The sequence below is a fragment of the Myxine glutinosa genome, chromosome 10, assembly GCF_964187855.1.
Source record: "Myxine glutinosa chromosome 10, kmMyxGlut1.1, whole genome shotgun sequence".
Classification (NCBI taxonomy): domain Eukaryota; kingdom Metazoa; phylum Chordata; class Myxini; order Myxiniformes; family Myxinidae; genus Myxine; species Myxine glutinosa.
The window spans coordinates 56,238,669-56,266,346 of record NC_136270.1 but is presented as its reverse complement, the minus strand read 5'-3'; the positions used below and the strand labels follow the sequence as shown (position 1 = coordinate 56,266,346).

Genomic DNA, 27,678 nt, shown 5'->3' with positions numbered 1-27,678 from the left:
AGTGTTTAAGGACATAGCTCGGAAGACAATGAAGGAATTGAAAATAAAAATGAAACAAAACTAGAAGGGTTGTTATAAAAAAAAGAAAAGAAAAAAAAAGGGCACTTGGGAGAGCGCATACCTCCGCCGCCAGGTGTGAACAATTTACATTTTGCTTCCCACTGATAGGCCAGATCTGGATCCGGACCTGAACCGAAATTGAAACGGCTTCCTCGTCACCGAAACAACTCATCCACCAAGTTTTGTCATAAGTCGTCCACAAAGTTTTTGAGATATCAAGTTATATCTCGTTTTTGACAAATCTCTCAATGGTGAAGAATCACTTTAAAAAACTCTCATATCCGGATCCGGATCTGGATCTGCAGCAAAATCGAATCGATTATTCCTCGTCATACACCTAACCTGTCCACCAAGGTTCGTCCGAACCTGTGCTGCGGACGTACCTGTGCTAGTCACAGACAAATAGGGGTGAATACACTCCGTCCACCTTTGGTGGTGCAGGTAAAGATGTTGCAATGAATACAAAGGAAATGCCATGGAGATGAGGGAGAGAGTGTACCTTGGATGAAGCTGCTCTAAATTGAGGTGCAGTGAACAAAGGTAAGCAACAGTGTGCACAAAACACCGGGCGACCTTCGGTACAGCAGGGCAGGACACGGCTTATACTAGAGTCCCTGTATATAGAGAGTTGTGTCAACTCAAATTTGGACGCCATTTTGTGTCTAAGTGTGTCGGATTAGATATACATGTACATTCGCGATATGGGGTGATATATTCTAAACCTGCCAAAAAAAATTTTACTACACATATTTAGTCTCATTATTACATACAGGTGATATTTGTTTTGTCAAAAACTCAGCTATTGCCGTGAAAAAGAGCTGTGTGGTGATATTAAAAGTGGTATGGCAATGCATATTACAAGCCAACACTGCATATAAGAGCTAACATTATAAGTAAGACAAACCAATGCTGTCGTTCTCTGAATTTTAATAACTTTTAGAAAGGAGTGTGGGCATATCCAATATTTTTTAAAGGGTGCCGAGAGCAATTACGGTGTAGGACTTCCAGCCGACATATAGTCTAACACACTTAAAACAAATTCTGTACGTGGTATTGCCATATTTCTATAGTGTACAACTTTAGTTTTATCGACATTTATATACAATTTCCATTGTAATGATTTAACAAGCTGCAAGTCAGCTTCTGTCTCTGACATAAGGAAAACGTCATCGGCATCTTGTAAGATTGAAACGTTCATTTATTACTACACCCTTGCCCAGAACTCTGATGGATATTGCCTGATCGATTAATATGTTTCATAGCTGGCGACTTGGCTGCACAACCCGCAAAAAAATTAAGCAGGTCCCCCCCTAAAATTGCTTTTATGATTGCCGATTAGGCTAAAGATTTTAAACCAAAAAAATAACTTGCCTCGGAATAAGTTTTGAATGGACGGACAGACAACTGAAAACAAAACGGACCATGGGTTTCCCACCCCTATAAAATCAAAATTAATTCCCTCTGAAAAAGTACAGTGACATTGCCCGCAGACTACCCAACCGCAGACCAGGCAATGTCACTGTACCAGGACATTTCATCAATCAAGGACAATATGCGGTCCACTAGGACTACCCGAAAAAAATTGAGCAGGGTTCTTCCCACGGAAATGCATTTTTGGTCAGCTCCTTGAAGATTATAAACAAACACAAATCACTTCCCTTTAAAAGGGTTTTCAACGGACAGACAACCAAAAAAAAACCGAGCAGATAGAATTGCTTTTGAACATCGATCATCAAGCGGCGTGGGCCTACCTGGCAGAGTCTCGAGGAGTCGATCGCTTTCCAGCTCTTTCGTCTGACTTTCGCTTCCCAAATTTGTCTTCTGACTTTATCACTTGGAAATCTATACATCTTATATTTCCCAGATTGGTTTGAACAACCAAAAGCAGAACAACCAGTCATTTTGTTTGGCAATAAACAACATTCCCGTACCAAGCTGACGTTCACGCACGGTGAAGTTAGACACAAAATGGCGCCACGAAATCACGTGACCAGAAATCTCGGGTCAGCGCATCTCGGCGCAACTCTTTATACAGGGACTCTAGCTTATACCAACTAGGCCCTTTTACCTTTCGCAGAAAGCCACTGAAGCAAACTCAGGTGTTCAACTCCCAAAATAGCATCAAGTGTGCCAAAAGCTCCCGATGGAGGTGCCAAGATGATCCTTCCACAACGTCGTATATGCAGCCGCCATCTCAACGATGCAATCCATCGGCCTCCAATCCCAGCCGTGAAATGATACCCTGAACCTAATGCAAAAGGTTAGGCCAATCTACCTGAGCAATCACCATCAATTTGACAAAGGCTACTACCATACCTGACTAGTAGAGAAATCAATACTCATGGACAAAGTTTACTAAAGGTGTACAGGGTATGCTGAGAAAGTGGTAGACTACAGACTGCCATGGGTACGAGTAGGTATGTGGAGCACAGGGGAAGGAAGAATTGAAAGGGGACGAAAAACAACACTGCTGACACTGTATGGAGATCAGGTGGTAGTGGTCAGCACCACCTTGGAAAAATGGAGGGAAGGCAGGAATTTGATGGAAACAGCGAGGCCACACTCAAACTTGGCAGGATAATTCAAACTCATTTAACCTTCAAATTCAAGCTTACTAGCGTGACTCGGCGCGCTCCGCACGCCTCACGACACTTCGTTTCAGAGGGGTAGGCATCTTTGACCATTTCGGTGTCTTTTGGATTTCATGGTGTTTCGGGTCTTCAGGGCCATTTGGGTCTTCAGGGTCTTTTGGATCCTCTGGGCCTTTAAGGGTATTTTGGGTCTTTGAGGTGTTTTGGGTCTTCAGGGTCTTTTGGGTCTTCAGGGGCTTTTGGGTCTTCAGGGGCTTTTGGGTCTTCTTGGTCTTTAAGGGTCTTTGGCTCTTTTTGGTCTTCAGTGTCTTTTGGGTCATCAGGGGTGTTTTTGGTCTTCGGGGTGTTTTGGGTCTTCAGGGGTGGTTTTGGTCTTCGGGGTGTTTTGGGTCTTCGGGATGTTTTGGGTCTTCAGGGGTGTTTTGGGTCTTCAGGGGTGTTTTGGGTCTTCAGGGGTGTTTTGGGTCTTCAGGGTGTTTTGGGTCTTCGGGGTGTTTTGGGTCTTCGGGGTGTTTTGGGTCTTCGGGGTGTTTTGGGTCTTCGGGGTGTTTTGGGTCTTCGGGGTGTTTTGGGTCTTCGGGGTGTTTTGGGTCTTCGGGGTGTGTTGGGTCTCCGGGGTGTGTTGGGTCTCCGGGGTGTTTTGGGTCTCCGGGTGTTTTGGGTCTCCGGGGTGTTTTGGGTCTTCGGGGTGTTTTGGGTCTTCGGGGTGTTTTGGTTCTTCGGGGTGTTTTGGGTCTTCGGGGTGTTTTGGGTATTCAGGTACATGACAATGTACACAAAACCAGGATGGTCTAACATCATGCATCATGTCCTGTTCACGTTACTCCTCCTTCCAGGAACAAATCAAACAAGGAATAATACACAAGCTGATCCTCGTGATCCACACATTCATGATCCACACAATCATGATCCTCGTGATGCACACAATCATGATCCACACAATCATGATCCCACACAATCATGATCCACACAATCATGACCCACACATTCATGATCCACACAATCATGATCCACACATTCATGATCCACACAATCATGATCCACACAATCATGATCCACACATTCATGATCCACACAATCATGATCCACACATTCATGATCCACACAATCATGATCCACACAATCATGATCCACACATTCATGATCCACACAATCATGATCCTCGTGATCCACACATTCATGATCCACACAATCATGATCCTCGTGATCCACACATTCATGATCCACACAATCATGATCCTCGTGATCCACACATTCATGATCCACACAATCATGATCCTCGTGATCCACACATTCATGATCCACACATTCATGATGCACACAATCATGATCCTCGTGATCCACACATTCATGATCCACACAATCACGATCCCACACAATCATGATCCACACAATCATTATCCACACAATCATGATCCACACAATCATGACCCACACATTCAGGATTCACACAATCATGATCCACACATTCATGATCCACACAATCATGATCCAAACAATCATGATCCACACATTCATGATCCACACAATCATGATCCACACAATCATGATCCTCGTGATCCACACATTCATGATCCACACAATCATGATCCTCGTGATCCACACATTCATGATCAACACAATCATGATCCTCGTGATCCACACATTCATGATCCACACAATCATGATCCTCGTGATCCACACATTCATGATCCACACATTCATGATGCACAAAATCATGATCCTCGTGATCCACACATTCATGATCCACACAATCATGATCCCACACAATCATGATCCACACAATCATGATCCACACAATCATGACCCACACAATCATAACCCACACAATCATGACCCACACAATCATGATCCACACATTCATGATCCACACATTCATGATCCACACATTCATGATCCACACAATCATGATCCAAACAATCATGATCCACACATTCATGATCCACACTATCATGATCCACACAATCATGATCCACACTATCATGATGCACACAATCATGATCCACACATTCATGATCCACACATTCATGATCCACACAATCATGATCCACACAATCATGATCCACACATTCATGATCCACGCAATCATGATCCACACATTCATGATCCACACAATCATGATCCACACAATCATGATCCACACATTCATGATCCTCGTGATCCACACATTCATGATCCACACAATCATGATCCACACATTCATGATCCACACAATCATGATCCACACAATCATGATCCACACAATCATGATCCACACATTCACGATCCTCGTGATCCACACATTCATGATTCACACAATCATGATCCTCGTGATCCACACAATCATGATCCTCATGATCCACACATTCATGATCCACACAATCATGATCCACACAATCATGATCCTCGTGATCCACACATTCATGATTCACACAATCATGATCCTCGTGATCCACACATTCATGATTCACACAATCATGATCGTCGTGATCCACACATTCATGATCCACACATTCATGATCCTCGTGATCCACACAATCATGATCCTCGTGATCCACACAATCATGATCCTCATGATCCACACATTCATGATCCACACAATCATGATCCACACAATCATGACCCACACATTCATGATCCACACAATCATGATCCACACAATCATGATCCTCGTGATCCACACAATCATGATCCTCGTGATCCACACATTCATGATCCACACAATCATGATCCTCGTGATCCACACATTCATGATCCACACAATCATGATCCTCGTGATCCACACATTCATGATGCACACAATCATGATCCTCGTGATCCACACATTCATGATCCACACAATCATGATCCTCGTGATCCACACATTCATGATCCACACAATCATGATCCTCGTGATCCACACATTCATGATCCACACAATCATGATCCTCGTTATCCACACATTCATGATCCACACAATCATGATCCTTGTGATCCACACATTCATAATCCTCGTGATCCACAAATTCATGATTCACACAATCATGATCCTCGTGATCCACAAATTCATGATTCACACAATCATGATCCTCGTGATCCACACATTCATGATCCACACAATCATGATCCTCGTGATCCACACATTCATGACCCACACAATCATGATCCTCCTGATCCACACAATCATGATCCTTGTGATCCACACATTCATGATCCACACAATCATGATCCTCGTGATCCACACATTCATGATTCACACAATCATGATCCTCGTGATCCACACATTCATGATTCACACAATCATGATCCTCGTGATCCACACATTCATGATCCACACAATCATGATCCTCGTGATCCACACATTCATGATCCACACAATCATGATCCTCGTGATCCACACATTCATGATTCACACAATCATGATCCTCGTGATCCACACACTCATGATCCACACAATCATGATCCTCGTGATCCACACAATCATGATCCTCGTGATCCACACATTCATGATCCACACAATCATGATCCTCGTGATCCACACATTCATGATCCACACAATCATGATCCTCGTGATCCACACATTCATGATCCTCGTGATCCACACATTCATGATCCACACAATCATGATCCTCGTGATCCACACATTCATGATCCACACAATCATGATCCTCGTGATCCACACATTCATGATCCACATAATCATGATCCTCGTGATCAACACATTCATGATCCTCGTGATCCACACATTCATGATCCTCGTGATCCACACATTCATGATCCACACTATCCTACCAATAGGCCCGATCTGTTACGTTTGCTATGCCACCAATAGGCCCGATCTGTAACGTTGGCTATCCTACCAATAGGCCCAATCTGTTACGTTTGCTATCCTACCAATAGGCCCCAACTGCAAGGTTTGCTATCCTACCAATAGGCCCGATCTGTAACGTTTGCTATCCTACCAATAGGCCCGACCTGTAATGTTTGCTATCCTACCAATAGGCCCGATCTGTAACATTTGCTATCCTACCAATAGGCCCGACCTGTAACGTTTGCTATCCTACCAATAGGCCCGATCTGTAACGTTTGCTATCCTACCAATAGGCCCGACCTGTAACGTTTGCTATCCTACCAATAGGCCCGATCTGTAACGTTTGCTATCCTACCAATAGGCCCGATCTGTAACGTTTGCTATCCTACCAATAGGCCCGATCTGTAACGTTTGCTATCCCACCAATAGGCCCGATCTGTATTCGCAACTGACCTGAATATAATCCGCTCGTTCTCATCTCCCACCCAACTCAACGGGCGAGTTTTGTTCAAATGTGTCCACAACATTTTGAGATGTGCCAATGTGCCATATCTATCGTTTTTGAGATGTGCCAATGTGCCATATCTATCGTTTTTGAGATGTGCCAATGTGCCATATCCATCGTTTTTGAGATGTGCCAATGTGCCATATCTATCGTTTTTGAGATGTGCCAATGTGCCATATCTATCGTTTTTGAGATGTGCCAATGTGCCATATCTATCGTTTTTGAGATGTGCCAATGTGCCATATCTATCGTTTTTGAGATGTGCCAATGTGCCATACATCTCAAAAACGATAGATATGGCACATCGGCACATCTCAAAAACGATAGATATGGCACATTGGCACATCTCAAAAACGATAGATATGGCACATTGGCACATCTCAAAAACGATGGATATGGCACATTGGCACATCTTAAAAACGATAGATATGGCACATTGGCACATCTCAAAAACGATAGATGTCAATGTGCCATATCTATCGTTTTTTAGATGTGCCAATGTGCCATATCTATCGTTTTAGAGATGTGCCAATGTGCCATATCTATCGTTTTTGAGATGTGCCAATGTGCCATATGTATCGTTTTTGAGATGTGCCAATGTGCCATATCTATCGTTTTTGAGATGTGCCAATGTGCCATATCTATCGTTTTTGAGATGTGCCAATGTGCCATATCTATCGTTTTTGAGATGTGTCAATGTGCCATATCTATCGTATTTGAGATGTGTCAATGTGCCATATCTATCGTTTTTGAGATGTGTCAATGTGCCATATCTATCGTTTTTGAGATGTGCCAATGTGCCATATCTATCGTTTTTGAGATGTGCCAATGTGCCATATCTATCGTTTTTGAGATGTGCCAATGTGCCATATCTATCGTTTATGGCACGATCTCAATGGTGAAAAGTGTCGCTTAAAATACCGGATGCAGATCTGGATTTTTACCACAATTGAATCAATTTATCGTTGTCGCACACCCAACCGTCCACCAAGTGTCGTCCAAATCCGTCCATAGTTTTTGATATATCTTGCTTACAGACAGAGACACACAGAGAGACAGACAGACAGACAGACAGACAGACATACAAGGGCGAAGACATAAGCAGCGCCCACCTTCAGTGGCAGAGATAAATAGAGGGAGAGTAATGAAGCATCTATATTAAAAGTCAGGGGACAACATATCAAGATATCACAAGATAGGATTAAAAAGGATACAGCGCTGGCATGGTAGATGCCCATAAAGACGGCAACACACCGTAGGACACTAGACCATTCACGTTTGAACCTGTGCGGCTCACCAAGGCACCTGTCCATGCAGGGGTAGAGGAGGCCGATGGCGACTGCAACAGATCATTGGTGCAGTTAGCATACATGTCATGCTCGTCCAATGTGACATTTATTCACAGGAATGCACAACATACAGAAAACATGCTTTTGCATCTATTGCACAAATTTGCAAACCGAGGTAATCCATAATTATGTGTCAAAGCAACTTCCAGGATGCAATGCTGCTCGCCATGGAATCGGTGGAAGCAATGCGGCTCGCCATGGAATCGGTGGACGCAATGCTGCTCGCCATGGAATCGGTGGACGCAATGCTGCTCGCCATGGAATCGGTGGACGCAATGCTGCTCGCCATGGAATCGGTGGACGCAATGCTGCTCGCCATGGAATCGGTGGACGCAATGCTGCTCGCCATGGAATCGGTGGACGCAATGCTGCTCGCCATGGAATCGGTGGACGCAATGCTGCTCGCCATGGAATCGGTGGATGCAATGCTGCTCGCCATGGAATCGGTGGACGCAATGCTGCTCGCCATGGAATCGGTGGACGCAATGCTGCTCGCCATGGAATCGGTGGATGCAATGCTGCTCGCCTTGGAATCGGTGGATGCAATGCTGCTCGCCATGGAATCGGTGGACGCAATGCTGCTCGCCATGGAATCGGTGGATGCAATGCTGCTCGCCATGGAATCAGTGGCCTTTTGGAATTCATGCATCAGATACGATAAGAGCTTCTCTCAGAGGAGGATGTGCACCCGATAGATGAAGAAGGAAGCCAAAGTGGTATTTGGACAAGTCCCATATAAGTGTATGTACCTCTGAACTCATCGTTATTGGAAAGCCTGTGGCCTATAAGCACGTTTGTCTACTTTGGCAAAATCCAGGGCGAGAAAATGTTGAAATGTTGAGATGTTGAGGTGGATCTTGGAGACGGCGTGAAGCTGGAAGGTGTGAAAACATTTTGTTACCGAGGAGACATGCTGAATGGAGAAGGTGGATCAGACTCGGCAACGGTTGCTAGAGTGAGATGTGCATTGAAGAAGTTTTGGGAACTGAGTGGCGTGCTGATGAGGAGGGGAGTGTCGTTGAAGCTGAAGGGAAAGGTGTATGCTGCATGTGTGAGAAGTGTTATGATTTATGGGAGCGAGACATGAGTAATGAACGTAGAGCAGCAACGAAGGCTGGAAAGGGTGGAAATGTGAATGGTTCTGTGGATGTGTGGAGTATCGTTGAGAGAGAGGAAGACAAATGATGAATTGCGAAAGATGATGGGAATAGAGCCTGTGATTGATGCTGTGAAGAGAAACAGGTTGAGATGGTTTGGTCATGTGTTGAGGAAGGATGAAAGTGACTGGTTGAGAAGAGTGATGGAAATGAATGTAGAAGGAAGTAGAGGATGGGGAAGACCGAGAAAGACTTGGCTAAAGATGGTGGAAGAAGAAATGCGGGCAAGGGGGTTAACAAGGAGATATGCAGATAATATGGCAAAATGGAGAAGATTGTCATGGGGACCGCAAGGCTAACCCCCGCTCTAGCAGGGAAAATGGCCTTAAAATGCATGTTGTTGTTGTATTCCTTTATTTCCCTTTCTGCAGCTCGCTCGCTTCGCTTTGCTACGCCCGCCTCTTTCTCACAATTGGTTCTTGTCGTACTTTCATTTCTCCTCACTTCATCGCACACACTTATCACACCAAGACATGCGCAATTTCACCTCATTCCACCTCACCTTGCAATCTCCTCACCAGCAACATTACCGCCAGAGCTACATAGTCCATCGTCTCCAATCAGAGATCATTAAGCGCCCCAGGAGATTGGGGGCACGAGCCAAGCAGAGAGGAGAATCTGGGAGGAAGCACGAGGGGAACAAGATGCAGACCATCGGGCCAGAACATTGGGTGGACACAATCCAGCCGGGTTGTGGCAAGGTATTTGGGGCTCGTAGATGATCCCTCACTGTCACGCAGGGGATAAGGGGAAATGTATGCGTGCTGTAGTATTTGAGCGTCATCTGCAGTGTCAGCTGGTCCGTGAGTGTCAGCTGCAGCTGTATGGACACGTGGCTCGTTTTCCGGACGCTGATCCAGCTCACAAGATACTCTCAGCAAGGGAGCCTCGTGAGTGGAGTAGGCCAACCGGCCGACTGTGTCCCTCGTGGTTGCAGCAGGTTGATCGGAATCTCAATGAGATGGAGATGGGCCAGGCATCAGCCTTGGGATGGCCAGACGGAGGCCCCTGGAGTACGTCGGAAAGTGGATGTGGCGACGCGCTGCTCCGACGCATGCTCTCATACCTGACCTGACCTGTAGTATTTGCATATAATATAATTATTGTATTGCCGATGCTCACTTTCACTCCATTTCCTGTATAATTATCATCATCAAAATTGTCCTTGCTCGTTTTCCTGCCAAATCTCACCTTGCTTGCTCATTAAACCTCATGTGATATAAAGGATCGTGTCTTGACTTATCTTGTTTGAGTTTGGTTGGAGATAGGACTCCTGGATCTAATTAGCCCAAGCCGTTGATTGGCCTTTGGTAGCCAAAGGGGTGCAGCGTGTAACGTTGGTTTGAATGAATGAATGAATGAATGAATGAACGTTTTAAGGCCATTTTCCCCCACTACAGCGGGGGTTAGCCTTGCGGGCCCCATGACAATCATGGTTCCCTTTTTGAGGCAATGTTTTTATGGCCGGATGCCCTTCCTGACGCCAACCCTTGGTCACGCTCTTACGATGCGCAGGGATACAGTGTACCTATTCTAAACCGGGGTACACACCGTGATCATTTATCCCAGCAAGCTGGTACTCAATTTGCCGACCTTGGAAGGATGACAGGCTGAGTCAATCCCCCTGGCGTTAATTCAGCGATCGACCGGGATTCGAACCCAGGATCCTAGGATCCCAAGCCGGCACCCTAACCGCTAAGCCAACACCAGGCTCCTCAACCAGGCTCTAAGCCAACACCTGGCCTCTAAGCCAGCACCTGGTTTGCTCGGCCAATTAACATCCGTTGCACACCCGCTTACACTGTTTCCCTCCCTATTCCCCACATTTACCTCATCCCCACAGTCTTCTTAAAGGTATGGTAAACCGACACTGGGCGCGAGGATCCGACCTAAAGTGTCTGTGGTCTTTTTATAGAAGCGTCAACCTTTTTTTTTCTTTTCTTTTTCTCTCACTTTCTACAATTTCTAGGGCTCTTGGAAGAGCTGCCACATACAAATCATGCACTCATATGCAGAGACAGCAGACAACACAGGACATGGCCTTGGGGGAATTTACTTCCTGGAACACATCAGGGCGCCCATGGTGCCATCTCGTGATGGTGCTTTTCTCTTCGCAGTAAACGGGGTCTTTTTCAGGGAGAAATATCCATCCCCAAGGGATACTGACCCACTGGGTTTATCCGTATTCTATCTTATAAAATATAAATGATGTGTCAAGCAAGAAAGTTTATCCTGTTCTATCCTCTAAATACCAAGTGTCAAGCGAGAAAGCAGCACCTACCATTTTGATATTCTTTGATATGACTCACCCAGAGTCGGGATCGAATCGTTGACCTTCCAGACTCCGAGTGGACGCTCCAACCACAATGCCACAGAGTCTGCTTACTGCATTTTAGGCCATTCTGGAGCAATTGAAAAGCAGTTCCTTCCAGCAATTGCCAAGATAATCCTCATGAGGGGTTATGACCAATGATTGACCTGATCGAGGTCTCTCGGTGAACTGACTGACATCAGTGCATTCGACCTTTCGGAGTTATCCGGGCCACATCCATCACAATACGATATAAACATCATAAAAGTGGGAGAGTTAACCCTATCATGAGGATTGGTTCTTTACTGGTCAAAGTAATTGTAAATTTTGGGGAAGCAGAGCAGAACCACACAATGTCCAAGGATATGATTGTTCCCAGTCTCTGACACAGTGTCCGTATATGACAAAAAACCCACCTAAACTTTTCAAATCAAACCCCCATAAACCTAGAAACACCTTATGTAACTCCAGGTTGACAGAATGGTATTTTTTATCACCACCTTCCTATGTAAAAACAACCATTTCTTCACGTCTTGAGCTGCTGAGGCAGTTTCATTGGCTAAGGAGGACAATCCTGGAAGGGTCACCACTCCGACGCAGGATACTCCAATGGTTTATTACCCCAACGAGCTGGTACTCATTTTGCCAACCTCGGAAGGATGACAGGCTGAGTCAACTCACCTGTTATTTAAACGGCACGACAGGGGCTCAAACTCAAGACCCTAAGATCTTAAGCCAGCCACCTTAACCATTAAGCCAACACCAAGCCTCCCATCTTATATACTTCCTAGAAACACCCACGAGCGATCATGTGACGTGCCATCTTCTGTCACATAACCCTCCATGAGCAAGAGAGGAAACACGGGCAGACCTCTGTTCACGGGTATTTGCATTCACGGACAGTTTAGTCATTTTTCCTGGAATATTGGCTTCAGGTTGAACAAGAATGCAAAATTTCCTCGAAACATTTATATCAGCGATTCAGTGAGTGAGTGGACAGAAAGAGCTTTCGATGTTAGATTACGAGGAATGCACAGCTTGTACATTTCAATGACATAATACAATAGTCAATACTAATAGGCTCGATGCCATCTCTTACCAGCAGCTGATCCACAGCAAAGAGGCAGCCACCATGCGCCAGGACATAATCCCGCGACCACCTCAGGAGGGAAGAGGACGACTCGTCGTTGGATGTGCAGAAGGTCGAGTACGAGTGCGAGCAGCACGCCCACAAGGAAGAGCAGCAGGATGCGGGAGACGAGGCTTGGCCCACCAGGCGGCCAGAGCAGTGCGCCCATGTGTACGGACAGGACAAGGATCGTACCAACCGCTACGGTATAAAAATCTACAGGTGAAGAATGAGAATAGAAAAAAAAAGAAAAAGATTAATTAAAATAGGTACAGTCGGACCTCGACATTCGCTGTGCCGACATTTGAGGACCCCGCGTATTCACGGTTCATAACATGTGACCTGCTTCTACATTCGTGCTTTGCGTATTCACAGTTTTTTTTTTTTATACATCAGAACTGGTCTCCTGTATCCACCGCCGCTGATATCAATTCAGCCTGGGAATTCTTCCACAGAAACCTGCTCTCTTATCCACAGATTCGTCCCATCTCCTCAATTATCTTACCCATCCTCCTGCTCTTGGTACTCTGAATCCTATGGTGAAGTAGTTGCGTTAAAACAACTTGCATTTCCCTCTGGGAAGGCAAATCCAACTGAAGACAACCTCAGATCATTCCACACAGCTCGCAACAGGTGTGTCTACTCCCTGGAGAGCCAAAAACAACAACATCTGTCCAATCTCAAGAATGAGATTTCAAACTAGTCTCCCTCCTCTAAAACCTGGTGGTGCCTTGTCAAGACTTGCACCCTCTGCCCTCTCCATGCTTTGTCCCCCTCAGGTATCTGCAGGATGCAGACGGTACACCAGCAACTCCCCCCTCATGAAACTGCCCAAATCCAGAACCTCTGCTCACCTCCACTCATTTATTCCTCTTTTTCCCTGCCTGTGGAAGCACCTTCCATACTTTCTTCAATCTCATTATTCCCTCCAGGTCATCAAGACAGCTGTTCACCACCATCTCTTATCTTCCCCATCCAAAACCTTGATCTTTTCTACACCTGTTAAACCACCCTCATTACTCCGAAAATATCTGCTTATGTTTCCATCTTTGCGTTCTCCCTTACCACTCATAGTTACTTACATCCCTTGTTTGTCCCGATTCCTGATTTGTCCCGTGTCCTAGCTCTTCCACAAGCCGAGACCATGTTGTGGAACGATGCATCGTATCCAGGAACGTATCCCTCGCGAACGTCGGCGTCTGACTGTATATAAAAATTGGTGCACAAGGCAAACATGCAGAAGATATTCATGATCAAAGTAATTACTCCATGAGAAGAAGCTGTGGAAGAGAAATCATTAACACCGCACTGGTGTAAGACGCCATTATTAGGTCACACATGCTGATGGTAGCTGCGCGGATGCAAACTTCCCAGCTTCTAAACTGCCTCTCACGTTTGTAGCTGCAGCAATACCAGAATATGGCTGCATCTCAGAACACACTCTCCTTTGGATAGCAAAGTAAAAACATAATCTACCCACTCTAGGCCTAGCAATGCCGACTGGGGTCAGAGTAGAACCCCCCCCCCCCCCCCCCCCCTTAACACCTGAAATGATTTTTGGGAAACAACGCCTAAGATCATGGAAAAGCAAAGTGTTGGAGGATAGAAAACAATTCATAGTCCGGTTTTTCATGGACATCTCCATTTCGATCCATAAATTTCCATCCGGCCGGGTTTTTTAAAATATTAATAAATACCCGGGTTTTACCGGTTTTTTTTGGCATTTTCAAAGGTACAAATTTTAAGATTTGGGATACGTTTTACCTTATTTAGTGGATGAAACCATTTTTGTACGTTTTTTTATGGTTATAAAATGCGGTTAAGTGATGTTTGGACCGGGGCAGCTACGTACAGGTCTCTACTTTTCCGTCATGGCGTAATGGACATGTTCGAACTTCATTCGTTCACTTCCTGCCCAACCTCGTAGTGAGAGAGTTCCGTGGTGTGCTCACTCAGTCTTTTCTGAGTCCATACCGTGATACCGTATACATTTATTCGATTTTCTTCTTTAAAATGCCAAAACTAAAGTTCACATTCGCTGCAGAACCAAAGACAAACTTCCTGCGTTTCAAAGTGGTCGAGAAGATTGGGAAGCCGAGTTCTTGGTACGTAGAGCTGGTACGTAGTCTCTGTGGCAAATAAAGGTGCGATTTACAATCACATTGTGGAGCTCGAGTGGAGCCCATCATCCTCACTCACAAAATTGAAGAACTGGTCAAAGGAAAAGCCTCACCACATGTAAAGGGGTACATTGAAATTTGAATTATTATAATGTAGCGGTTACCGCTGGATGCACACAATCGCCTTGCACCGGCCAGAACACGGCCAGACGCGCCTCTCCCTGGCATGCCCGGACTCACTGTTCCCGGGCACGCCCGAACCTCCCGGGCACGCCCGGTCTTGTCTTTCCCGGGCATGCCCGCTCTCGCCTTTCCAGGGCTGGCCCAGAGCGTCCGGGCATGCCCGCTATCGCCTTTTCAGGGCTCGCCCAGAGCGTCCGGGCATGCCCGCTATCGCCTTTCCAGGGCTCGCCCAGAGCGTCCGGGCATGCCCGCTATCGCCTTTCCAGGGCTCGTCCAGAGCACCCGGGCACGCCCAGCCTCGACTTGCCAGGCCGCAGCCAAACACGCCCGGGCAGGTCCAGACTCGCCTTTCCAAGGCTCGCCCTTGACACCCGGGCATGCACGGTATAGCTTTTGCCGGGCAAACTTCCCGACATAAATGTGTATATATATTGCTGCCCGATAAACGGGCTTGTCAGAATACCTGAGCTGTTTTGTTTCAATAAAGCAACTCGGCGAATTCCGTCTTTGGTCGCGTCAATTCTTTCGACTCGCGTTGGAGCGCAGTTCCTTCATTGGTGACCTACCGACATGGATACGGCAGTGACGCTTAAACTGCCTACCTTCTGGGAGGCTCACGCGGCTGTTTGGTTCGCTCAGGCGGACTCTGTTCGCCCTGCGAGGCATCACCGCGGACGACACCCGCTTCCACCATGTTGTGGCGGCGCTCGGTTCCGCCACCGTGGCCCGCGCCTTGAGCCTCCTCGAGCACCCGCCGGCTGCCGACAAGTATGACGCGCTGAAGACGCTCCTCCTCGACGCTTTCGCCCTCTCACCGGCAGCACGCGCACGGCGCCTGCTCACTCTGCCCGAGCTCGGCGACACGCGCCCGTCCGAGCGCATGGACTATATGCTCTCGTTGCTCGGTGAGCACTCTCCAGATTTTCTGTTCCGCGAGCTGTTCCTTCGCCAGCTGCCTCACCCGGTACGCCTCGCCCTGGCTGGCACGTTGATCACGGATTCCCGCGCCCTCGCCAGGGAAGCCGATAAGATCTCCTCGGCGGGCCAGCACATCGGCACGGTTACCTGGAGCCCGCCGCCGTCCGAGGCGACGCCCACGACACCCGAGCGCCCTGCGCGGTTGGAGGCCGAACTGCCGGTGCAACTGGCGGCCGCCACGCCGCACCGCCCGCTTCCGACACGACGGCCGGGGCCTCCACCTGACCGGGCGTGGTGTTATTACCACGCCAGGTTCGGACACAAGGCTCGGACGTGCCGGCCCCCGTGCACTTTCGGCAGGTCGGGAAACGGCCGGGCCGGCGTTCATTCCCAGCCATGAGCGCCGGCCACTCGGGCAACTTGCTGTTTATTCAGGACAAAGCGTCTGGGCGGCGTTTCCTGTGTGACACCGGCGCCCAACTGAGCGTCATACCCGCCTCCGAGCAGGACAGGCGGGACGCCGTTTGCGGCCCCTCTTTGGTCGCTGCTAATGGCTCGGCCATACGCACTTTCGGCCCACGCGTCGTCACCCTCTGCTTCGGCAGCCAGCGTTTTCAATGGACTTTTGTGACCGCCTGCGTCCCCATGGCTTTGCTGGGCGCCGACTTCCTCTGCGCGCACGGGCTGCTGGTCGACGTCAAACGTCGTCGCCTTGTCAACGCCGAGACCTTCAGCTCCCTGGCGTGCACGATGAGCAGCTCCGCGCCGACCGAACTGGCGTGCGCCCTCCCGGCAGCCGAACGAGTTCGCTCGCCTGCTCGCGGAATTCCCGGCCCTCACGCGGCCGACGTTTTCGGCCGTCGCGGTGCGGCACGGGATCGAGCACCACATACCCACTACGGGCCCGCCGGTCTACGCCAGGGCCCGCCGCCTCGACCCGGCCAAGCTCGCCGTGGCGAAGGCCGAGTTCGACGCGTTGGAGCACCTCGGCATCGTGCGGCGCTCCGATAGCGCGTGGGCCTCGCCACTGCACATCGTGCCAAAGCCGGGGGGTGGATGGCGCCCGTGTGGCGACTACCGCCGTCTCAACGACGCTACCACCCCCGACAGGTACCCGATCCCGCATATTCAGGACTTTTCCGCCCGTTTGGCGGGACGGGTCATCTTTTCGAAAATTGACCTGATACGGGGCTACCACCAGGTACCTGTCCGGGCGGCCGACGTCCCGAAGACGGCAGTCATCACGCCGTTCGGCCTGTTCGAATTTTTGCGGATGCCGTTTGGCCTCAAGAACGCGGCCCAGGCGTTCCAGCGCTTGATGGACGGCGTGCTGCGCGACCTGCCGTTTCTTTTCGTCTATCTGGACGATATCCTCGTCGCCAGCACGTCCCGCGCCGAGCACCTCCTCCACCTCCGAACACTGTTCGGTCGCCTCAGCGAGCACGGCTTAATTGTCAACCCGGTCAAATGCCACTTCGGCGCGACGACCGTTGACTTTTTGGGCCACCGCATCACCAAGACCGGGGCCGTGCCGCTGCCGACCAAGGTCGAGGCCATCACCACGTTCCCGCGTCCCCGTTCCATCAAGGCCCTCCAAGAGTTCCTCGGCATGGTGAATTTTTATCACCGATTCGTGCCCCGCGCTGCTCAGCTCATGCGGCCCCTTTACGAGGCCCTCCGGGGCAAGCCGGCCAAGCATGACATTGTTTGGTCCGCGGCCATGGACGCGGCCTTCGCCAGCGCCAAACGGGCCCTCGCCGACGCAACGCTGCTGGCTCACCCGGTGCTCAACGCGCCCATCGCCCTCACTACGGACGCCTCCAACTACGCGGTGGGCGCCGTCCATGAGCAATGGGTGGACGGGGTTTGGCAGCCACTCCCTTTTTTCAGCCGGCAACTCCGGCCGAACGAGTTAAACTACAGCACGTTCGACCGCGAGCTGCTCGGGCTATTCCTGGCCGTTCGCCATTTCCGACACCTCCTGGAGGGCCGCCCATTCACGGCTTTCGTCGACCACAAGCCGTTGGTCTACGCAATGGCTAAGGTCACGGAGCCGTGGTCGGCCCGCCAGCAGCGCCACCTCTCCGCCGTGTCGGAGTTCACCACGGACGTCCGGCACGTCGCCGGCAAAGACAACGCCGTGGCCGACTGTCTTTCTCGGGCCAGCGCGAACGCGGTCCACCTCGGCGTGGCCTTCGCGCTCATGGCGGCCGACCAGACCACCGACGCCTCGGTGCAGGCACTCCGTGCTGCGGACACGGGCCTCCGCCTGGCCGACATTCCCTTCGCGGGCACCGTCCTGCTCTGCGACGTCTCCCAGGGCCAGCCTCGCCCCATCGTGCCCGTTTCCTGGCAGCACCGCATCTTCGCCTCCATCCACGGCCTTTCTCACCCGGGCCGGAAAGCTTCTCAGAAGCTGGTGTCGGCGCGTTTCGTCTGGCACGGCCTTCGACGAAACATCCGCGACTGGGCCAACGCCTGCACGGCCTGCCAGCGGGTCAAGGTCCACCGCCACACCCAGGCCCCGCTGGCACCTTTCGCCGTGCCTGAACGGCGTTTCGACCACGTCCACGTGGACCTGGTGGGTCCCCTGCCCCCCTCGCGGGGGTTCACCCACCTGCTCACCATGGTGGACAGGACCACCAGGTGGCCGGAGGCCGTGCCCCTCGCCTCCACCACCACCGCCGACGTGGCGCAGGCGTTCTTCGCCACCTGGGTCGCGCGCTTCGGCGCACCAGCGGACATCTCGTCCGACCGCGGCCCACAGTTCACGTCTGAGCTTTGGGGCGCGGTCGCCCGTTCGTTGGGGGTCACGCTGCACCACACCACGGCCTACCACCCCCAAGCCAACGGGTTGTGCGAGCGGTTTCACCGCTCCATGAAGGCCGCACTCATGGCCGGCCTTCAGGACGACGGTTGGGCCGACCGGCTGCCGTGGGTCCTTTTGGGCCTTCGCACGGCCCCCAAGGAAGACCTCCAGGCGTCCGCCGCCGAGCTCGTCTACGGCCAGCCGCTCCGCGTCCCGGGCGAATTCGTGCCCGACGCTACCAGTCCCTGGTCCGCCGCTCGCCAGCGCTCGGACCTCCAGGAGGCCGCCCGACGATTTGCCCCCGTGCCGACGTGCCGCCACGGTGGCCCCCAGTCCTACGTCCCCCCGGCGCTTCGCACAGCGGAGTACGTCTTTGTGCGTCATGACGCGCACCGGGGGCCACTCCGGCCGCCGTACGACGGGCCCTTCCGGGTCCTGCGACAGGGCGACAAGTCTTTCATCGTCGACTTTGGCGGACGGCCGGACCGGATTTCTGTGGGCCGCCTCAAACCGGTGCACATGGACGTCGACCGGCCACCACGGTTGGCCCTTCCTCCGCGGCGAGGCCGCCCCCCGTCCACAGTTCCCCCCGCTCGACCACCCACCACCACGTCGGACCCCTCCCCACGACCCTCCAGGGGTCGCTTCGGCCGGGTCATCCGGACCCCCCTTAAATTAACCCTGCCGGTGCAGGTCGATTCTGGAGGGGCGTGTGTAGCGGTTACCGCTGGATGCACACAATCGCCTTGCACCGGCCAGAACACGGCCAGACGCGCCTCTCCCGGGCATGCCCGGACTCACTGTTCCCGGGCACGCCCGAACCTCCCGGGCACGCCCGGTCTCGTCTTTCCCGGGCATGCCCGCTATCGCCTTTTCAGGGCTCGCCCAGAGCGTCCGGGCATGCCCGCTATCGCCTTTCCAGGGCTCGCCCAGAGCGTCCGGGCATGCCCGCTATCGCCTTTCCAGGGCTCGTCCAGAGCGCCCGGGCACGCCCAGCCTCGACTTGCCAGGTCGCAGCCAAACACGCCCGGGCAGGTCCAGACTCGCCTTTCCAAGGCTCGCCCTTGACACCCGGGCATGCCCGGTATAGCTTTTGCCGGGCAAACTTCGACATAAATGTGTATATATATTGCTGCCCGATAAACGGGCTTGTCAGAATACCTGAGCTGTTTTGTTTCAATAAAGCAACTCGGACGAATTCCGTCTTTGGTCGCGTCAATTCTTTCGACTCGCGTTGGAGCGCAGTTCCTTCAATAACATAGATTTTTTGTGGCCATAACACTTGTTATTATTTCGAGATACTCAATCTGGATGACATGTTGTGGTGCACAGTTTATATATAAAACACATGAATACAACATGACTTGTATTCTTAAGAAGACTTTTATTTATTTATTTATTTATTATTGTCCTCTGTTTTGAAAATCAAATATGGCAACCCGACATGTACCTCTTTATCCCCGAAGCAGGAAGGTACATATCCGACACCGAGTCCATGCATCAACTACCTTGTTGAGGGAGTCAAAGACCCGGTCCTGCCTTTTACTACCGTCCGAAATGTCCTCTTTTAACATTCGCAGGCTGCATGTCCTTGTCCTGTCAATATCACAATAATAATAATTGTTCCAAACCAATTGATTATAAAACAAATAAACAAACATTTCCCCGACCGCCACAATGGCCTCGTTTTTTACCAGGTGGTGTGGAAACGTCACACGAACGAACCTGGGGGGGAATGAAACCATAAATAAATAGCACCGCAAAGCGGGCGTAACCCCTCAGCCCATGCATGGTGGAAACCAATTTCAAGATGGCTGCCGTGGCGGCCATATTGAAAATCGCAGCGCGCCCATTTTCGAAAGGAACCTTCCTCGACTCAACCCCAACACACACTGCAAACATGGATTTAATCAGACAGGCCGTTCTGCTTGAAATTGACGGAAACCAAAAGTTGACTGTAAAGTATCTCGACAAACTGCGATCAATTGTCGTACGCGTTTATTCACTCTGCCGATCAAGGCCCGATTCACAGCAGCGCCATCCGAGCTCTGGCGTAGGGATACAACCCGGTCCCGGTGTAGGGATACAACGGTGAACATTTGCACTGCATACATGACATCCTCCCCTTTAAGTCCAAAATTACCAAGAGCAATACGTGCTAGATTTCCAGAATTGACATTTCAAAAGCAACATTTCCAAAACATGTGAAAATATGTGTGCAAACGGTTATGAGAATAATGAAAATACGTGAAAATAGAACATGTGTCAACGTGAAAAAAAAACATCTTCAAAGATTCAACCGGTCGGGTGCTTTTCTCTCACGCATTGAGCGTCGCGGTGTACCAGTGGATACAGAGTCCGAGGTGATTCCTTTGGGTCGCGGTGTACCAGTGGATACAGAGTCCGAGGTGATTCCTTTGGTCTCCACGAAGGGTGTAGCGTTTGCAGAGGTTTTCGGGGCATCCGAGCCGGCTGGAGCGGCCACGACGATCTCCGGCAGTGGCGGGTCGAACTGTTGTCCTGACTGTGACGATGCTACAGGCTCCATCGACTCACAGTGACGGTAGGTTATGTGGTCCTGATGTCGACGAATTTCGCGGCCGTCCTGCAGGCGAATCACACTGGACAGTGGACCTGGCTTCTCGATGATGTCTCCCGGTAGCCACGTCGCACCTGCACCAAAATTTCGGGCAAACACTGGATCTCCAATGTTGATACATCGACTGTTGGACGTCTTATCATGCACCAACTTTTGATTAAGCTGGCTTTGATAAACATTTGATGATATGTCTGGTTTGAGATTGTCAAGTGTCGATCTCAAGTGTCGTTTCATCAATAACTCAGACGGAGCTGCACCGGTTGTTGATTGTGGCGTGATGCGGTATTTGAACAGGAGACGAGACAGCTTTGTTTCCAGGGTTCCCTCCTGAAGTTTCTGCAATCCGGATTTGATGATTCCCACGGATCGTTCGGCCAAGCCATTTGAAGCCTGGTGATGTGGGCTGACAAACTTATGTTTGATGCCGTTCCGACGTGTGAACTTGGCAAACTCGGTACTGGAAAAACACGAACCGTTATCACTCACGATCATCCTGGGCAGACCATGAGTGGCGAAACAGCGTCTGAGTCTTTCGATGACAATGGCTGACGTAGTACCACGCGTCACATAGGCATCAATCCATTTTGTGTGCGCGTCCGTAATTATTAGAATCATGCTGCCGTTAATAGGCCCGGCATAATCGAGATGTAGGCGATGCCACGGTTCGCTGGGCCATTCCCAGGGATGCAGTGGCGCTTTCGCAGGTGTATTCCGGGTGCTCTGGCAGGGGTAACAATGTCGAACATGATGTTCGATATCAGCATCAAGATTCGGCCACCACACATAGTTTCTGGCGAGTGACTTCATCTTCACAATCCCGGGGTGACAGTCATGGATTTCATCCATGACCCTGGAACGCAGATTTTTCGGGATCACGACACGACATCCCCAGAGTAGGCAACCATTTTCCACGCTGAGTTCGTTTTTACGTGCTTTAAAAGCCGCAAAATCTGGGTCACCCTCAGGTAGCAAATGCCATCCAAGCTGTACAGCCTGGACAGTTCTGGACAGAACGGGGTCTCGTCGAGTATGAGTGCGGATCTGGCCAGAATCGACAGCACAATCTTCCAGATGATCCATCAGTGCGATAATGGATCCTGGTGTAGGCGAATCATCAACGGATTCTGGAAGGGGTAACCGACTCATGGCATCTGCATTTGTGATAGACGAACCGGGCTTATAACATATGGTGTAGTCATAAGCAGCGAGAAACAGGGACCAGCGGATGATCCTGGGCGGTAGTGTGTCAGATGTCGCCTTAGTTGGACCAAACAGACTGATCAGCGGCTTGTGATCAGTGCGAATCGTGAAATGATGTCCAAGAAGGTACTGGCGAAATTTGCCAACGCCGAAAACGATTCCCAATCCTTCCTTGTCAAGTTGGGAATAGTTTTTCTCTGCCGGGGTCAACGTTCTGGATGCAAATGCAACCGGTCTTTCTGTACCATCAGGCATCACGTGCGATAATACACTCCCCACTCCATACCGACAGGCATCGCATGTCAGCACAAGATCCTTCTCTGGATCAAAATGAACGAGAACATTGGACGATTTGAGCAGATCCTTAGAGGTCTGGAATGCTGATTGTTCACTAGACCCCCAGCTCCAGGAGACTCCTTTCCTCAAAAGCCGATAAAGGGGGCCCAAAACGTCGGTCACATTCGGGATGTAACGACCATAGAACTGAAGCAAACCGAGGTATGACTTCAATTCGGTCACATCTCGTGGAGAAGGAGCATCCTTGATAGCTCGGACTTTCTCATCTGTCGGGTGTAGACCCTCGGCATCAATCGTATGACCCAGGTACGTGACTGATGGCACCATAAACTTGCACTTGTCTCGACGCAAACGTAGGCCGGAGTCCGAAATCTTCTTCAGAACTCTCTCCAGGTTCTGTAGATGTTCCGCGTCCGTACGACCAGTAACCAGAATATCATCCTGGTAACAAACGACGTTGCGTTCGGCGGCAAACAAACTGTCCATGACACGCTGATAAATTCCAGGTGCAGATTTCACTCCAAAACTAAGTCGGTGGTACCTATACAACCCACGATGCGTGTTGATGGTAAGATACTGTTTCGAATTCTCGTCCAAGCAGAGCTGTAGATAGGCGGATTTGAGATCGAGTTTCGTAAAAGTCTTGCCTCCCGTGAGACGAGCATAGAGGTCTTCGATCCTCGGGATTGGATATTTATCCAATGAAGAACACCTGTTCACGGTCATTTTATAATCTCCACATATGCGGATGGACTGGTCCGATTTTATGACTGGAACGATGGGCGCCGCCCATTCGGCATACTGGATTTGCTCGATGATCCCCAGATTTTCAAGATGATCCAGTTCCTTGTCAATCCGCTCACGCAGGGCGAAAGGGACTGGGCGAGCCCTGCAAAATATAGGATTGGCATCCCGGTCAACCCTGAGTTTAGCCGTATGTCCTTTCAAGGTTCCAAGCTCATCCTTGAAGACATCCGGGTACGTATCCAGCACATTTTTGAGTGTGTATGCTGCGGTAGGAGAAACGTTGGCTGCCCGGAGTTGATGAATGCTTTCCCACTTCAGTCGAATTATGCTCAACCAGTTCCTGCCGAGTAAGGAAGGGCCCTTTCCAGGAATGACGATCAGGGGTAGGTGAAACTCACGGTTATCGTAGCCCACCGTGACATCACATGTACCGCAGGGAACAATCTTCTCACCTGTATAGGTGGAGAGTCCATAGGTAGTAGGTTTCAGATGGGGTCGGTCAGCATCACTCCACAGGTTTGTGAAAACAGCATGGCTGATGAGCGAGACGGCCGCACCAGTGTCGACCTCCATTTGCAATGGTCGATTGTTGACGACAACATTGGCAAGAAGAGGGTCCCGCCTATGGTGAGAATCAATATGAAGCAGGTCATACGATTCTGAGTTGTCGGAAACAGAGCTCACCTGGTCAAGCTCGGGTTCCTCCGAACCGATAAACTGATGAATCTTGTCAGCAGCTTTTCCTTTTCCCGATTTGCGAGTGATGCAAGCTGGAGCAATATGGCCAGTTTTCGAACAGAAATGGCAGGTGGCATCTTTGAACCGACACGTCTCCGGAGGGTGCTTTCCGTTGCACCGAAAACAGTTGTTGTGGGTTTGAGACTGCACTGGCTTCTGACGAGGAGCCTTGTTCCAACGTTGTGGCTGAACATGATCCAACCGATTCACAGCAGGGCTGGTACCAGATGAGCGAGTGGCACCGATGCTTGTAGCGTTGCGTTCAGCACTTTCCATGGAAATTGCGGTGTCTCTGGCATTTTGGAACGTCAGTCTTCTCTCAGCAAGCAGGCGTCTACGAGTGCGGTCATCGGACATGCCAACCACCAGCAAATCACGAAGCATGTCATCAATCGTGTCCCCAAACTCACACAGATGACAGTTTTTTGAGGTGTGCAATGAAGTCTGCGATCGACTGACCTTGCTGCTGTCTGCACATGTAAAAATTAAACCGACGCAGGATGACTGAAGGAGATGGGTTGCAATGTTCCTTCAAAGCGGCCTTGAGCTCTGCATACGTGAGCTCCTGGATTGTCCGAGGCCGAATCAGGTTTTTAACGAGTGTGAACGTCTCACCTCCGCAAACGGACAGGAAGACGGCCTTCATCAGGCCTTCGGTCGCAATGCCGTTCGCCTCGAAGTAGAAAGACAATCGCTCAGAATACGTGTCAAAATCCCCCTCATGAGGGTCGAATTCATCGAAATGGCCGAAAGATGTCATGGTCTAGATGTTTACCTTCGTCGCCATGTAAAGTATCTCGACAAACTGCGATCAATTGTCGTACGCGTTTATTCACTCTGCCGATCAAGGCCCGATTCACAGCAGCGCCATCCGAGCTCTGGCGTAGGGATACAACCCGGTCCCGGTGTAGGGATACAACGGTGAACATTTGCACTGCATACATGACATTGACGGACGCCCGGACGACAATACCCCTTAGCCCAATTTGGGCTGAGGGGTGAAAAAGAGCAAATAACAGACAAACTGCGCATTGAACATCACAATTACAGTGAAACCAAAGAAGTAGCACACGGACATAGTACGAGTACCACAAGAACATAGTACGAGTACCACAAGAAAATAGTACGAGTACCACACGGACATAGTACGAGTACCACACGAACATAGTACGAGTACCACAAGAAAATAGTACGAGTACCACACGAACATAGTACGAGTACCACAAGAACATAGTACGAGTACCACAAGAACATAGTGCGAGTACCACAAGAACATAGTGCGAGCACCACAAGAACATAGTACGAGCACCACAAGAACATAGTACGAGCACCACAAGAACATAGTACGAGTACCACAAGAAAATAGTACGAGTACCACACGAACATAGTACGAGTACCACAAGAACATAGTACGAGTACCAGAAGAACATAGTACGAGTACCACACGAACATCGTACGAGTACCACAAGAACATAGTGCGAGTACCACAAGAACATAGTACGAGTACCACACGAACATAGTACGAGTACCACAAGAACATAGTACGAGTACCACAAGAACATCGTGCGAGTACCACAAGAACATAGTGCGAGTACCACAAGAACATAGTACGAGCACGAACATAGAACAAGAACAAGAACATAGAACATAGTACGAGTACCACAAGAACATAGTACGAGTACCACAATAACATAGTACGAGTACCATAATAAAATAGTACGACTACCACAATAACATAGTACGAGTACCACACGAACATAGTACGAGTACCACACGAACATAGTACGAGTACCATAATAACATAGCACGAGTACCACACGAATATAGTACGAGTACCACACGAATATAGTACGAGTACCACACGAACATAGTACGAGTACTACAATAACATAGCACGAGTACCATAATAACATAGTACGAGTACCACAATAACATAGCACGAGTACCACAATAACATAGCACGAGTACCACACGAATATAGTACGAGTACCACAATAACATAGCACGAGTACCACACGAATATAGTACGAGTACCATAATAACATAGCACGAGTACCACACGAACATAGTACGAGTACCACACGAACATAGTACGAGTACCACACGAATATAGTACGAGTACCATAACAACATAGCACGAGTACCACACGAATATAGTACGAGTACCACACGAACATAGTACGAGTACTACAATAACATAGCACGAGTACCATAATAACATAGTACGAGTACCACAATAACATAGCACGAGTACCACAATAACATAGCACGAGTACCACAATAACATAGCACGAGTACCACAATAACATAGCACGAGTTCCACACGAATATAGAACGAGTACCACAATAACATAGCACGAGTTCCACACGAATATAGTACGAGTACCACAAGAACATAGTACGAGTACCACAAGAACATAGTACGAGTTCCACACGAATATAGTACGAGTACCACAAGAACATAGTACGAGTTCCACACGAATATAGTACGAGTACCACAATAACATACCAGGAGTACCACACCAATGAACTCACCACGACTGGTGTTGACCACATCCACAAGTAGATTTGGTGATCAAACATCAAAACGACGCCTCAAACAACTACCGCCAAACCAATGGGCGGAGCCATCCCTCAGCTGAGCCAGTCCAGCCAATTGCAGTCGAAATACGATATTGCGTCATCGAGACGAAAGCAAACATATACTTGCTGCTCTCATTTACTATAAACAATGTTCGCACAGTATTAATATTTATTTTGAAACGCCGGACGATTTTCCTGCGATCTTAAAACGAGTTTTTTTGTCTAAAGACCGCTTTGAAATCCTTCCGATGAGCAGCCGACTCCACAATGCTGCAAAAATAAAACTTCCTGTCTAGGTTCTTCTTCTTCTTATGAATGGAGCACAAGGCTACGTGGTGACATCATCAGCCGCTTGCACGGCTGTGACGCGGACGCTCTGCCCTGAGATCGGTCGGACAGTCATCTGGCGAGGATGCTGGCGATAATAGGCCGCCATCTCTTGGATGAGTGAGTGGGGGTCAGACGGGAATCGAAGAGGACGAGTGCTTCATGCTCCACTCAAATTGTACTCGTACATGCAACACAAGGGGGAGCGGAGTGAAGAAGAAGCGTTTTATCATGCCAATGGAATCATCGCCCACAAGTATTTTGCAGCCCGTATATTTTATGGTAT

At 49.5% G+C, this 27,678-nt stretch overlaps 1 protein-coding gene across 2 annotated transcripts in view; it reads right to left on the bottom strand.

Moving 5' to 3' along the window:
* The window catches only part of INSIG1 (insulin induced gene 1), a 56,276-nt gene extending 28,898 nt beyond the window's left edge, over positions 1-27,378 (bottom strand). Inside the window, exons 1-3 of one of the 2 annotated variants that reach the window (XM_068127769.2) lie at positions 27,018-27,378; positions 12,842-13,087; positions 8,140-8,264 (exon numbers count right to left, since the gene is read on the bottom strand). In XM_068127769.2, coding sequence (XP_067983870.1) covers positions 8,140-8,264; positions 12,842-13,040 — 324 coding nt within the window. In that variant the 5' untranslated portion in view covers positions 13,041-13,087; positions 27,018-27,378. Of the gene's footprint in view, positions 1-8,139; positions 8,265-12,841; positions 13,088-13,953; positions 14,407-27,017 lie in introns of those variants that run through there. The other variant, XM_068127768.2, reaches the window with a different exon arrangement.
* Between the last annotated feature and the right edge of the window lie 300 nt (positions 27,379-27,678).